The 15833-nt window shown below is 38.4% G+C and overlaps 1 protein-coding gene across 2 annotated transcripts in view; it reads left to right on the top strand.

Annotated features, from left to right (window-relative positions):
• The window catches only part of ATP8A2 (ATPase phospholipid transporting 8A2), a 523365-nt gene that overhangs the window by 394145 nt on the left and 113387 nt on the right, over positions 1-15833 (top strand). For both annotated transcript variants that reach the window (XM_067562894.1, XM_067562893.1), the window contains 5 exons: positions 511-633; positions 1817-1895; positions 5936-5997; positions 6330-6386; positions 11519-11626. In XM_067562894.1, coding sequence (XP_067418995.1) covers positions 511-633; positions 1817-1895; positions 5936-5997; positions 6330-6386; positions 11519-11626 — 429 coding nt within the window. The remainder of the gene's footprint in view (positions 1-510; positions 634-1816; positions 1896-5935; positions 5998-6329; positions 6387-11518; positions 11627-15833) is intronic.

The following is a 15833-nucleotide window of genomic DNA, read 5'->3' as shown; positions in this document are numbered from 1 at the left end:
ATTTGTACTAATGACGTTATAACCTTTGCTTTTGTAAAACAAATGAAGTACTTTATCACTTTTCCATTTGCAGCTATGTTTGAACCAACTTACCTCACATCCTATCTATAAAGTACATGCCAGCCTTTCTTTTTCAGGTTTTAGTTACATTTTAATGTAACTAGATTAGTTGGCTAATAATATGACATGAAATACTGATGCTCAGCTTGTTTCTTTTAAGCTTATTAGTTAACAGTAAGAGTAAGAATTACCCTTTATGGCTTCTTTTTGTGATTCAGTTAAGTACAATCAATAATGAGAGTTATGAATCACTAAATCTCAGGTTTGAAGTTGACTGAAAAGTACATCAAATTACACTCGCGGGGTGAGGTTCTGTCCTGACTGAACTCAATGGGAGTGTTGCCATTGACTTCAGTGGCACCAGAATTTCACCCTAGATCTCAAACATTATCTTGGACCTACTTATAAAGTTAACAGGTGTTTTTTAATTAGTGTTTGTTTTCTTTGTAGATTTTCACAGCATTGCCACCCTTCACTCTGGGAATTTTTGAACGATCATGTACTCAAGACAGCATGCTTAGATTTCCCCAGCTCTACAAAATTACTCAGAATGCAGATGGGTTCAACACGAGGGTAACAGGAAATGTTTTGTTTTTTAAATGTTTTAAAAAGAAAAATACTAACATTATATTTTCAAGTCCTATGTTTTTTTAAAAGGCCTCATTCAGTTTTACTTCAGTTTTATGCCAGCATAACTACATTGAAATCAGGGTTGTTCTTGCTTCCTAGTCTTTCCATGAATTTTGTGTTCTTTTTAAAATAATTTGCTGTTTCTGAATACTGATTAGAAGAGAGGGCTGAACTAGAATAATAGTCCTGAAGTCCATCCAAATTTTGAGGAAATTCAGACTAGGATCCATATCTGAATATGAAATTTGCAACTCATAGCTAACTCTACCTAGCAATATATGGCCTGTCTGCAACTTTCAAAGAACCTAGATGGAGCTGTGCCTGGTTTTGAGTTTCATATTGAAATGCTGCCATAGTCCTACTTATTAGGCTTGCTAAGCACCCTTTTGAAATTTATCTTAGGTTAGGATGACTTTATTCTTCCTGTCATTGCAGAGGTTTGAGAAATATGCAGATAAAATTACACTTTCGTATTTTCTTTTCATATTTTGGAGAATATTCTACATTTTCTGTTTCATTGATTTACTGACCTCTTCATGCTAAGAAACTTCAGCATTTGGGGTTCTGTTTGGTTTTTTATGAGTAATTAAATATACTCTTGAAACAAAGCAAGGTTCTGGATTTGTTTTGTCAGAGGGTTTCTAAGATTTCAAAGAACAAAACTGCAGAATACGCAAACCTCTGACACAGGAGAAACAAAAGACTTTTATGTGGAACATTGTGGGGTACAAAAAAGTACATTTGTCCATTAAAAGAAAATAAAGTAACTATTTCATTGTACTGGTAGTCCTGTCTATCATCATGATAACTTGAATGATTAAACTGAGGTGAATCCACCCGCTCTTTATATTTTGGTGATGATTTTAGGTGATAATATGTTTGCCCTAGTATAATCTGACATACTGTATTTTAAAAAATCCTTCAATTGATGCAGTGTTGTCCAGTTGTAGCACAGAAATTACGTAAAAAGTGGATGAGGCAATACATTTAGAAAAGTTCAAGTATTGCAGCTTAGGAGAAACGTTACACACTGCCAGTAAACTTCACAATGAAGCATTTGTTGGGAGTTAGAGAGAGATCAAGAGTTTTGGCGGACTCCTGACTTTCTTGGTTTGTTTTCCCTCAGGTTTTCTGGGGTCACTGCATCAACGCCTTGATCCACTCCATCATTCTTTTCTGGTTTCCACTGAAAACGCTGGAACATGGTAACTGCTTCATTATTTCAAATGTCAGCAAGTAGTGTTCAGTCTTCCCGGTGCCAATGTGTTTCCAGAGCTGGAGGTTGCAGCAGGTTCTAAGAAAACGAATGAGGGTAGACTGTTGTGCAGGTTATAGCTTCTAGGCTTGACCATTTATCAGTGCTGATCTTTGGAAGCCACTCTCCTTGCATTTGACATGGATATCTTCTTTATAGTGACTTCCATACTTAATTTTTAGTAAGCCTCCTTCAGTCACATATTTATGTCCTCTGAAGATTCTGATAAAAAACAGGTTCATGCACAAAAAATATCTTCAGTTTTCTTTCCTTTTCTAATATTTTCATTCCCCAACTCTCATGCTTGTATAGTGTTCATGTAATGACTTTTATATCCTTACTAGGGTAACCTTTTGCTTTATATTTTGTCAGGCCATTTAAATTCTACAGTAGTCTCTTCCCAAATTGCCTAAAAAATACAGGATAATTCCTGGAGTCTACCAGACAAGTCCCACTGAAGTTGATGGAAAGGCTTTCGTTGACTTCAACGGAAGCTGGATCAGGTCCAGAGATACGGCAAATCTTGTTTTCCTAATGTTTCTATCAAATGAGACCGTGACATCCTCAAATCTGGTATCCTGCAATTGCCAATGGCAACTGCCTGGTACTTTACAGAAAGACAAGAAATCCCACCCTGTACCTGGCCAGTTGTATATCTTGTACATGAACAGTACAAACCCTTGCAATCTATCTACTTATTACTTGACTCAAGAGATAGGATTACTCATATCTTATCATGAATAACAATCTGTGCTATTATTGGGTTAAATTAAACAGGTCCTCTCTAAGTTCAGTTTTAGATTGAAATGTCCATAGGTTACAAATAAGGAACATTTGTTTGTTTATATATATATTTCCTTAACTTCTTGATCTGTCCCTAAATATTATTTTAAATAAAAATATCCTCTTAAAGTGCCTTTTAGGTGTCAACAACTGAAATAGATTAGGATGCACATTCTTCTCCAATATTAATAATTTCATCTCTGAAAAATTATGCTAAATGTGAGAACAGACAGTTCCTTTTATTCTTCAAAGAGGGATGAATATAAAGTTTCCAACTTTATTTTGTTTGAGTAAAAAGTGTTTTTAAAGCTTCAGATAAAAATATTTCATTCACACTGGGATGTTCTCTACCCTCTTGAGTTCCTTAAAATACAGAGTGCATATGTTCAGTGAATGGGTGCTTGTATAGCCTTCCAGGTAGATTTTTGCTGAACCTCTTCAGGTTCTTTCTTATTAAGAGAAAGGTCTTTCACTGCAGGGCCACTGAGTTCCCAAAGAGTGAGGTCATGAAATGCACTATAATGTTAGAATATTACATAGAAAACTAATATCTGAACTTAATGGTTTCTCATGGCAGTAGACAATAAGTAGCATATAGTCAAAGTAACTGGGCGAGCTTACACTAGATCCCTGACAACCAAAATGGCCATACACCAGAGGTCCCCAAACTGTGGGGCACACTCCCCCAAGGGCGTGTGGAGGAACCTTTGGGGGAGCGTGGTGGGGCCTTGATCAGCCCCCCCGGGGGGCGGTGAGGAAGCGCCACCCAGTCCCACTATGCCCCCATTTTCACTTTGGCCCCACCCCCAGCTGAAGCCCTGGCTCCCAGTCCCATTCCTGGCCATGGCACCGGCCCCAGGACTGCAGCTCTGGACCTGGCCCCACTCATGGCTGTGGCCCCGGGCCAGGTCCCTAGCCCCAACCGTACTCCAGGCCAGCCCCAGCTCCCAGCTCTATTCCTGGCTCTAGGCCTGCTCCTGGCCATCCCTGGCTCCATTCCCACTCCTGGCCAACCCCGACTCCAGGCCACAGCCAAGGCCCCAACTCTGCTCCTGGCTGGCCCTGGCTTCCGGCCTGTTCCTGGCTCCAGGTCCCAACTCATGGACCCTGAGGTCCCAAGCCCCACTCCTGACCTAGGCTCCGACCCCATTCCTGGCCCCACTCCTAGCTGTGGCCTGGCCTCATTCCTGGCCCTGCTCCCGGCCCCAGGGCTGCAGTTACGGCGCCCACCGCAGCCCCAGCCCAACTTCAGCTCAGGCCCCAGCTCCCAGCCCTAATTGCAGCCCCCCGACCACAGCTCTGGCCCCGGCCCCGGCTCCCGACTGTAGCTCCAGGGTGGAGGGGGGGAGGGGGTAGGATGTGGACCAGGTAAAGGGAAGGTGTGACCCAAAAAGTTTGGGGACCACTGCCATACACAGACAAATTTCACTACAAACCTAAACAATCAGACACTAAAACAAGCAGCTCTTGCCATCAAGAAGATGCACTAGAGATAATAGACCTTATTCTCCATTGCTCTGCGCCTTTGTTTTCATTAACACCAGTGCAAAGGTATCACAAAGTGGAGTTAGAGTCCTCCCATTCTGATTTGCTACATTTTACAGCCAGCTTACACTGGTGTCAAGGACTACACAACATGAAAGGCAGTTGAGATCAGGACCACTGTATTCAGTAAGAAGAGTTAAGGAGACAAGAAACCAAACAAGCTCCCATCCATACTGGCTAGGAAGCAGTTTGAAATCACACAGCACTTTCAGTAAATACCTTTTCTCTCTCTCAGCAGCCAGGGATGCCAAACTGGCAAGTCCTAGGCTAAAGGATTCAGAGGGGGGGAAGTAAGTTACAGTTCTGATCCCCATCATTTGTCCAGTACCACTTCCATGCAATGATTGAGCAGCAAATCCAAATTAGGTAGTCAGTGTAACTACTCTGATTGGATAACAGGTGGTTGCAAATGTCTTTTTACCTACAAATATCTAAGTTCAAATGCTGTTTAGTTCACAAGTGAAAACAGGCCTTCAATGGACTTTTCTCTACCTAACTAAAATTTGGAATAATTAAAGTAGGCATGATTGCCAGCTGCTACTCGGGAGTGGGCCAAGGTTTGGAAATTGAGGCTGTTGAAGAGCAGGACAGAACTGCATCAGCAGAACTCTGTCAGGAAGCAGAAAAGAGCTGCTGCTGGTGCTTGAATGAAGATCCATGATCAATCTAAGACTACAAGCCATATCAGTAAATGATCCCAGTTTACTGATATGATGTCCAGTCCTGCACATAAAGTCAATAAAGTGAAATCGCTCAAGGTCATAAGCACTAGGCCAAGACAATAAGTGTTTATAGGATCAGGCCCAAGGTTTTATTATAGGTCTGTTTTAACTCCAGTGTTGTATACTTCTCTAGCAGACATCTTGAAACCTATAAAAACATAAATGGTGATCCTGCTTTGGTAATGCTTCAAGGTTCCAGTGACTATGAGTTCATTTGGCATTCGTGTGGCTGTCATGTTTTTTCATGGGCCTCTATTTTAAGTTGGCAAGTGCTAAGAATGACTAAATGGATATTTGAAGTATTGCCAAGGCTGGCACTTTCAGATGATAGATCAACATGTGCTCACCCTTCTGCACGCTTTCTGACAGGAGAAAGGGTGTGTCTAAGACTGAATGCCAGTCAGTTGATACATTAACACCCGTTAAGAGGTTTTAGGCATTACATGTATCCACTATCCACTACAGATCTCTTGCTGCTGCTTTTTTTTTTTATACCAACCTCATTTGGCTATAAATCACCTGATGTTTAAAAACTGCGTTACTTCCAAGGAATATCAAATTAAAAAAAATATTAGAGGCATCTTTAAGCAGCACAGAGTGACACAGAAAATTCTGCAGCTCTTCTAGACAATTTGTTTGTTAGTGTTCATTCTCTCACTAAAACAGCTTTTAACAACCGAGGTTGTGACTGTGATACTTCTGAGCATATAATGGTTGAAGCCCTGGCTAACACATCACATCACCGGTTTCTAACGTATTGGTTTTTAAAGTGCTTTGAGAAGCTTAGGGTATGAAAGGCACTCTACAAAGACAAATTTGGGAGAGATTTTTCCAAGCACGTTATTGAAAAGCTTTGCCTTTGAAAATCTCCCCTTTTATTTGATTCAGTTGATACACTGATTATCAAATATGATGATAAGCTTTGTTATCTCTCTTTCAGATGCAGTGTTCACAAATGGCCAAGGATCAGACTATTTATTTGTTGGAAACATTGTTTATACAGTAAGTTCTTAGCATTTATATCTTAGCCATTTTCCTGAATAGAAGAGTTGCTTCCAATCAGACACTGGTATAAATCAGTAGATATATGAGTGAGATCAGAATTAGACCCTGTTTGTGTCTCTGTGTGTGTGTAAATGTTTTGTCTTTTTCTTTTCATTCCCTCCTTCAGAAATGTACTGAATGATGTTGCCTAAAAATTATACTTTTAGGTATTCAAAAGCCTGCATATAAATAAAAGTATTGTTATTTTAGAAGGGGGAAGGTTTAAACAGCTAGGAGTGGGATATACATACTGAATATAATCTATTTCCTCCATTTCTTTCTTTCCACAGTATGTTGTGGTTACTGTTTGTTTGAAAGCTGGTTTAGAAACCACAGCATGGACTAAAGTAAGTGTTCCTCAATCTTTTTTTATATCTTTCTTGCCCACATCTTTCTTCCCATTGTATGTTATATTTTAATATAGAAATGAATATTTTTTGTATTTAGGTTTGAAGTGGAAGAAATGGAGGTGTGTTTTCTTCTGGGTTAGAATTATCTCACATCTGGAGTTACATCAGTATTTTCCTTGCTTTTCACTTCTTAGAGTATGTTTGTGTTAGGCGATAACTCCAGATGGCAGGTGCATAGTATAATAACAAGGACATGCCATCAAAACCTTGAACTGGGGAAGGAGAAAAATGTTCTACTTGCCTGGCTCCTGTAAATAGTCTGAATATAATGTATTGGATATGGCCATCATTAGAGTAACACTGTAAAAATTAGTGAATTGGCCTGTAATTTACGTTTTTTCCATTACCTGATCCACTACATAGCCACCTTGAAAGTAATGCATACAGTACCAAACAAAAGATGTCCAGCAATCAGTATGAAATTAGGGCTTGACCTCCATTGACTTCAGTTGGCTTTCGGTCAGACCCTTCTTTTGGCAATTCTTTATCTTTCAAGTCCATCGAGTCTTTTATATACTTGTTCTCTCTGTGTTTCCAAACACAGTTGCATTTTCTGAACCAGAGAATTGTGTTAGATTTAAGGATAATTGAAAACCGTACACATTCTCTGAACCTCAGATTCTTAAGTATTTCACTGCAATGGTTGGCTATTACTTGCTGTCTAATGGGTAAGCATGCCATAGGTGGCAGATCTAGGGTAACAGCCTCCTAGAAATCCAATGATTTTTTACCTTGATGCCTCCTTAACAGAACTTTTCAGAAATATTAAGACTTAACTTTTCCAAAATGACTAGTGATTTTTGGGCGCTTCAATTTTTGGGCATCCAATTTGAAACATCTTATAGGAGTTTGAGGTGTCTCAAGTTGGATACGTAAGAATCAAGGCTTCCAAAATCATTAATCACTTGAAAATGTAGGCCACAGAGTACTCTACATACTATATATAGTTCAGCTGCAAATAATTTTCTTTTTGTATCTGTTAACTATACTAAACTCTTTGGAATAGGGACTATTATGTCTGTAAAGTGCCTCACAAATCATTTATTCTTATTTGCATTGTAACAATAAAGATTTAACCCAGTGGAATTACTAGAAAAAATGGAGTGATGTGGTCTAATATTCTGAGCACAAGCATGTGATCCAGGGGCTCCTGCATTCGTATCCCATCAGGACCCCACTGACTCCCTTAATGGACTTGGCCAAGTCCTTTAATCTCACCGCCTCCACTCCTCCAGCTTTAAAATGTAATAATACTTACATACCTTACCGAGGACTCATGAGAATTAGTTAGCTAATGTTTGTCCAACGTTTTGAAGATGAAAAAGTGGATTATTTTGTTTTACTTTATTATTTTGAAAGTGGTGCCTCATTCCTTCATGGGAAACATATCAAAGAACATTTGTGCTATTTCTGTGGTTGTTTGTTCAGAGATTTTTTTATGATGTGTAGTTCAGTGCCATTTTGAAATATAAAATCATTTATTAAAAACAAATGAACCCCACATACACTGTAAGTTGACATATCCAAATCTGCTCCCTAGCCATATGGGGCCTCTTCAAATCCTGTTACATTCAGAATAAGTTGATGTTTCTTATCCCTCTTCCCTGAATAATTATCCCCATGTGACTGAAAAGATACCAATTACTGACCTTCCTGCTTTCTGAATTTAGCCAAAAAATGCACTTATACAGGTCAATAAATCCCATTTTTTTAATACTAGAATTTTATTAATAAAATGTCAGCATGTGCAAAAAATCTTCCCTGTCAGAAACACAGGGAAACTCCTTTCTTTTATAAATTAGTCGCATGAGTTTTTCTGATATAAAAATAATATAAAGAAAAGTTCCTTCTAACTCCTCACTCGCTTGCTTGGGCCCCATGGTGATTTGTTTCTCCTTGGAAGCCTTGTGTTGGTAATACTTATTGTTTCAGCTGTGAGTGAATCAATGCATGAAGAACATTCATATTACTTGAAGAGTATTAAATGTATGACTCTAAGCTTCTTCTCCATCATCGAGTGGATTGGTTACATGCAGGTTTATTCTCAAGAGTGAGAGATACACTTGGCCACATGAGAGAATGTGATAGGTACACCTGAAAGCTCTAAATAAAGAACTAACACAGATGCACAGAAGTTCTTATCCTGACTTACCCAGTAAGCAGGATAGAGGGAATGGTATGACCAATGGCAGTTCCATGATGTAAAGTTAAAACTTTAGAGTGGCATAGTTCAGAATGACTTATTGTTGTATATAGTATATTTGTAGCATTACAAAAGGCTTTTCACAAAACACTTACAGTAGCTTAGCTTCCTGCCTCAGAAGAATTACAAATTAATTTAGATTGATAGGATACACAGAATAACATGAGAAAACTGAAGACACTATGCGCCTGATTTTCCCTTGATTTACATCGATTTTATATCTTCATCAGTTACTTCTGGTTAACACCTGTGTGAATCAGAAAAATCAGCCAGTTCATACTGGTGTGAAAGCAACAATGTGAGGCAACACACAAGTTGTGTTTAAGGAATTATTGCAAGCAGGAGAGAAAGGACACATGGCATTCGTGGAGTAGGAGGCTGTTCCAAGCATCAGGATCATGAAAGAAGGCACAAGGCTGAAAACTGGAAAAGAATACATCTGAGAGGGTGGGAGAAGTGATTTAAAATGACCACAAGAAGGAAAATGGGGTGGACATGAGAGAAGAGATGTAAGTAGGGGCAGCATCATGCCATGAAAGTAAGTCTGCAGAGCTTAAAGCTGTTGCAGAATTAGAGAGGTATCTAGTGAAGGTATTGAAGAGAGGGTAGAGCCAAGGTAGAGGAAGATGCTATTTCACCCTCATTCTGTATAAACACACCTATTAAAAAGCCAAAAAAAAGGGCCTATAGGTCTTCCTTTGTTTATCTTTGTCTCTTTTAATCTTAGCGACTCTAGCGACTTGTAGCAGAAGCTTCAACCTGAAGCGTGCTGAGTCTGCTGGCTTATTGCTTGAAATTGCTGCAGCTCAGAGGGAGCAGTAGTCTGTTCTGAAAATATGACTTTTTACAGGTTTTTCCTCATGCCATCCCATTTTTCCTTGAAATATGAATTCCTGCAGCAACTCTGTAAGAGCTGAACGCTAGGAGGTGTTCAGCGCCCTCAGCTACCACTGAAGGCTGTGATTCAGGAGAGCACTTAAGTATGTGCTTAACTCCATCCCTATTTAGGAGAGGACCTAAGCACGTGTTTTAAGTGCTTTTCTCAATCAGAACTGAAGGCAGTGGGAGAAGAGGACACTAGTACCTTGTAAGATTGAACTCATAGTGAGTTGTTAAGCGGTTCCTCGTGGCGCTAACAGAAACAACAGCCCCTGTATTACTTACATTCATTTCAAATGAAATAAACATTAAAAATTGTAAGAAATACTTTTAAAATAGGAAATAAAATGACTTATTTACAAGCAGCCTCTCTAGGAGGCGATGTGGTCTGGAGGAATGAACACAGGTGAGGGTGTGGAACGGTTTTGAGTTCTAGACTTTGCCTGAAGCAAATAAATCATTCCAGCGTTCTGCCTCGCATGTTGCCATCTGTAAAATTGAGGGACTAATATTTCCAAATCACCCCCATCAGGCTGTTTTGAGGATTAATATGTTCATATTATAAAGCAATTTTAACACATTTAGCCATGTAAATGCCAAGAGTTGTTAGTAGTAAGATTGTTATTATTAAAATTATTAGTTTAAAAATTCTGGTTTAGTATGTATTCTAAATATTTTTAAACTTCCTTTATTGGTTTTGATATTTAATCATCTACAAGCTGTCAAAATATACATGCATGAGAATGCAAACTGATAAGATGGGACCTTGTTAAATGACTTGATGATCCATGATGAAAGATGATCAACATTCATATCTCAGAATATGGATTAGTAAGATTCTCTCAACACATAATCAGGAAGTTCAATATATGTCTGTGATCGGCATTTAAAAATATATATATGTATTTATTATTAAGAACAATACTCTGCATCTGTAGTACCTTTCTTCAGGACCCCACAGCACTTTTCTAGCATTAATTAAGCCTTACAATACCCATGTAAAGCAGGAATTATTTTACTTGTTTGACAGATGAGTAAATTGCAGCACCGGAAGTTGAAGTGATTTGCCACCATGCAAAATCAGTGACAGTTTCTGCAGCAGAAGCTAGGAGTCCTGGCTTATAGTTCCCGTTCTCTAACTGCTAGATAACATTCTCTCCTTTTATAGAAATCCAATGACGATGATGTGTGTGAGCCCAAATAAAATAGCATTCACTCTTTCAATATTAAAGGTAAACTCAGCTTTCCACCTCAAGTTTCAAAACCCTCTGGCAATAGTGTGTATGTACAGAATACAGTCATTTATGACCTCACACTTTGTATTCAACATATGCAACACAACTCCTTGCTCACTTTGCAGTTATGTTGCTTCCTTTTTCCTCATCCGTTCCATTTAGTTGTTTAGACTGTAGACTTTTCAGGGCATGGATTGTCTTGCATATCCATAAATCACCTAGTACACATTTTAAAAATAATCAGTACATAATAGATGGTGATTATTCTTGTAGTCATTGTGTATAACACACTATTTGATTCTTACAGTGATGGGTATGTTAGTGATGCACATGGCTTATATATATATATACATGCAATAGCATAAAATTTTTGTGGGTGTGATCTCTAAGCCATACCTTTGAAAACTTCCACGTTAGTGCATCATGTAACGCAGCATGAGTAAAACAGGAACCAGGAGTCAGAGAGCCACATCAGCGTTCTAAGGAAAATCTGTGTTTCTGAAGCTATAAGTAAGACAGACTGGCTGAAAAGGCTGTCTATCTGCTGTGTCATGGAGAAAAGATTAAAGAGTGGAGCTTTCTGTGCTGTTTAAACCAATCTGTGCCACTGGCCTAAAACCAAGTACAGTAGACAGCTGTGAGAGAGACTGACAGAGATCTGGACAGAAAAAGACTCTTAGGAGAAAAATAAAAGTGTGGATATTAAGTGGAAAGAGAGCTGTATTGTGTTTTGTTTTTTTTCACTTCTACAGTTTAGTCACCTGGCTGTTTGGGGAAGCATGCTACTCTGGTTGGTGTTCTTCGGAGTCTACTCTGCCATATGGCCTGCCATACCCATTGCACCAGACATGCTTGGACAGGTTAGTTTTCATGCTTGGATATGGGAAAGATTGGTGAGTGTGTTTTCTAACTGCAGCATTTTGTCTTCAGTGCCTTTGGAAAGTAATATTACCTGCAGTGCCAATACAGCAACAGGATGATGCTTGGAAAGGAAATGCCTGCAGTGAGTGCACATAAGCTTTGTGTAAAACATTTCTACAAGTGTTGAAGTTTTACAATAGTAATTAAGACCTAAGAGCTTGGTTCTCAAAGTTATTCACAATGTTATTCACTGCACATGCTGTAGATACTCTCTGGAGTTTTCCCACTGACTTGGATGGGAATGGGGCTAGGCTTGTCATTAACACTGCTGTTGGGAGATTTTCTTGGTAACAAAAGTTTGACAAAATGCCAGAGAAAAATTTGATATTTTAAAAAATTTGGGTTGTGTACTTCCTCTGTTCGTATACTTGGCTTTCTACTATTCCTTTCCCCTGACTTGTTAAAAGTGAACAGAGAATATTCCTGAAAACAATTTATGGGATGGTCAGAAATAGAAGGGAAGCTTATACGTTATAGGTCCCTTGACAATGTTAGTGGAGTTCTGGATTTGTTCCTTCAATGTCAGTTCTTGCAGGTGGTGAAATTCACCCTTCGGTGTCATTTTTTCAATCTGTGGTGAACAGAGAGAAAAATGAGCCTGTCAAAACTCCCTAAGAGCCCAGTCAGAGTATTTAGAATAGAAGATTCCTAGGAAATGAGGGGTTAGTAAATATACAGTAAAATCTACTCCAAGCACACTCCAATGCCATCAGAGTCAGTTACTTGAAAAGATGCTCTTCCAGGAAGTTTGGAGTTACCTTTAAAGTTGTAAATATGCTATTGTGTGTATAGGAAAGAGGAAAAAGCAAAATGAGAATGGTTATAATAGTGAAACTAAGCACATTAATTTTTATAAAATGTCATCTTTGCACATCAGAAAATAAGAAAAGCAAAGCACCCAAGAACTTAATTAATGCTTTGTAAGGTTACTTATCACATAATTTCATATAGTAAACCAGACTAATTCTGGCATCATTCTGCTTCAGTGTGGTTCTGGTCTAATAAATATTTCATTATATTGTGGTACAATGCAGAGGATAATGGAGATTATAGTAGATTGTAATGGACAGCTTTCTAAAGCAAGGAGAGAGAATGACAGCTGACAGGATGGGGTCAGCCATCATATGACTGACAGAGACAACACCGAATTCCTTTGATAGTATTTCATAATGTCCTCAGTGTGTTTCACAGTGCATATTTGTATGAGCAGCTCTAATTCACATTTCCATAAATTAGGCTGAAATTTGATTGTCTCATACGCAGCCATGAATCGTGTTTGCAGTCCATAACCGCAGACTCTTAATGTTCCTATTAATGAACAAATGTTAAGGTAAACTAGTCCCATGTATTAGATGGTTCAGACTATAGAGTTCAGTTCTAGAATACAGTGGTCTTTAGAACTTTTTTTTATTGCAATAACAAACAAACAAACAAAAACCCCCAAAAAGCACCAATGACTGGAGTGGATGTTAACCACAGTGTAACTCATAAGCCCCAGAGCAAAGTGACTGATGTTAAATAGCATTTTTTTTTTTGCCTGAGTACTTTCTAGAAAATGTTTTTGTACTTAAGCCATGTTATTTTATACTCTTTGGTTTTCCAGAACAAATGATGTCTTGAGATATGACATTATTATCTTGCTGAGGGTAAAACAATACTGTAGATTATTCTCATGGAAAGCACAACATTTACATTGTGAGTGATTGAGTGAGAGCATTAATGTAGTCCAATACTTGCATAGCTGTTCCTGGATCAGTAATCAGCTATCAAAGACATTATGGAGTTGTTCATCATCTTAGCAAGAGTACAAGAGCCTTTGGGGGAAAGGGAGTTATGTGTAATATAATATACCGTTTCAGCATAAAAATTAGTTTAAACTGTACCATTCTATTGTAGTATCATCATATTTTTGCTCCCTGGTTTATATACTTTGAGGGGAGGAGAGGGGAGAGTTTTTGAAAATGATGGAGGACCCTTAAGGTAGAGGAAACTTCTATAGAACTTACATTAACTTGTACAGCAGCTCTCGAGAAATAATTTGCTGCATAATACCAAACAATGGTCAAATGAGCTTGGGACCAAGCTAGACTACAGTCTGTAAAATGGATTGCCTCTCTTCTCCAGACTATTTACGTTATTCCTTTCTTCAAGCTCTTTTCCTTTTTCCAATTGTAAGTAATCAAGATATGTTAAAAGCAAAGTGACACAGTGAAGAGTTCATGGTTTGTTTTTGAATCTCTCCTTCATTAGAGTGTTTCTAGTTATTTAAATAAATTCATTTTCAAAAATCATTAAGCACTTCTACTACACAAAATGCTATACTATAGCACTTGAAAGCAACCTAGTTCCTTATGGCTATAATGCTTAGCTAGTGCCTGTAACAACAAGCGCTTCCCACCACAAGTAAGATATACATGACGTGCAAAGCATTTTATTCCATCGATTCACCAAATATCTGCATGGAGGGTCTCAGATATTTAAGCATCTGAAAAGATGTATTGTTTCTTCTGGGGTTTATTATTAATGACTAAGTATTTCTTTCTCTTGTACATTATGTTTGGAGCATTCTCACATGAGGAAAAAATGCAGGTTTTTCCTTGAGGCAAAGGGAAGTAACTACTGGAATTAAAGTGTTATTCTCTGCTGTCAGAGACAACATATTTCTTTTGTTTCACTTAATACATTTCATAATACAATAAATGAAACATAGTAATAAGAAGTCAAAGCAGTGATGAAATCCCAGTGGAACTTAATGGAAATTTTCCAATAACAAAAGACATTTGACACTTTGGAAATTAAGTAGGAAATTTTTGGTAGCTTTTTGGTTGTCTTTTTTTAAACCCACACATTCTTTCCCTAAACAGTACTAGAAGTAGCAATGGAAATCTACACCTCCAAATCTACACCTCCAATTAGATTTATGTATGACAGGAGTGTCCTCAGCATGGTCCCCTTGTTTTCTTGAGCCTCTTTGGGTTTTCTGTTTGGTTGGTGTTTGCACAGGGAAGTTTTATCGAGGAAAGAAAGGGATCTACAATCCTTGCCTCTGCATGGTCTGAGTTGTGCACATGTGCCAGTTTGGACTAGCTATTTTTATAATGAAAATTTCTGCAAACAGCATACTGCACGCACTGAGTACCTGTCTGAGCCTCCTCCTTTTTAGTATGTGGAACTCATTGCTTCAAGGTAACATTGAAACCAGTAGCTTTGTACATCAATATATGAATATGTACATTATAATGTACATATTACAGGCTTGATGGTGCCATTAAGAAAGGTCTGTTACAGAGACATGTTCTCCCAGGGAGAATACTATACGTTCCCAGATATGCTGAGGCGGCTTGTCTTCTACTGAACTCCTTTTTGAGCTAAATACTCTGTGTGGCCAGCCTAATCTGTTGGCTAGTGCATCAGGGTGTATGGCCATACATAGCCTATTTTCTACCCCTTTTTATTCTGCCTGTCCCTTACCTGGGCCACATAAATGGGGGTGGGGTGAAAGAAGACTGCTTTTGCCCTTCTCGCCTCATTGAGTCCCAGACATAAAGTCAAGGCAGGCATTGGCCCTATGTAAATAAGAATAACTTATGTGATTGCACTCACTATCATCAAAATATATCAAGCCTCATGTCTTAATCTGAGTAGCAGCTGGGCTGAAAACTAATCCCCCTACCCTCTCTTCCTATGTTATAATATTGTATTGTTAAATGCTTTATGGGAGGTTTATGCTTTTCTCTGAAGCATCTGGAATTAACCATTGTTAGAGACAGGATATTGTTGATCTGTTCTGGTCTGACAGTTCCTGTTTCCCCCCTCTCTATATAAGCATCTTGTATGGGTCTTTGCCTCATTTATTTTGTTCCTGAGACTCAGAGGTAATTTGTATCATACATAAACCTCATTGTCCATTTTTGTTTATTCTTGTTTTTCTTAAATAAAATAAAAAATTCCTCTGCTGTGGTTTGTTTGAAGTGTTAGGCGCTTAGTGACAGTGAGGTTTTTTTTTTGCCAGGTGACATTGTATGCAGTCATGTCTAAAACTTATGATTTCGGTATTGTTTTGACTTAGACCACAATATTTTGATTACAGGTCAACATTACTTATGTCTTCCACATTTAAGGCCTTTTGCCGTCCCAGTGGTTGGA

This window comes from Emydura macquarii, unplaced genomic scaffold, assembly GCF_026122565.2.
Source record: "Emydura macquarii macquarii isolate MOO-44397 ecotype Brisbane River unplaced genomic scaffold, CSIRO-AGI_Emac_v2 contig_2473, whole genome shotgun sequence".
NCBI lineage: Eukaryota > Metazoa > Chordata > Testudines > Chelidae > Emydura > Emydura macquarii.
This window is presented reverse-complemented; position numbering and strand designations above follow the sequence as displayed.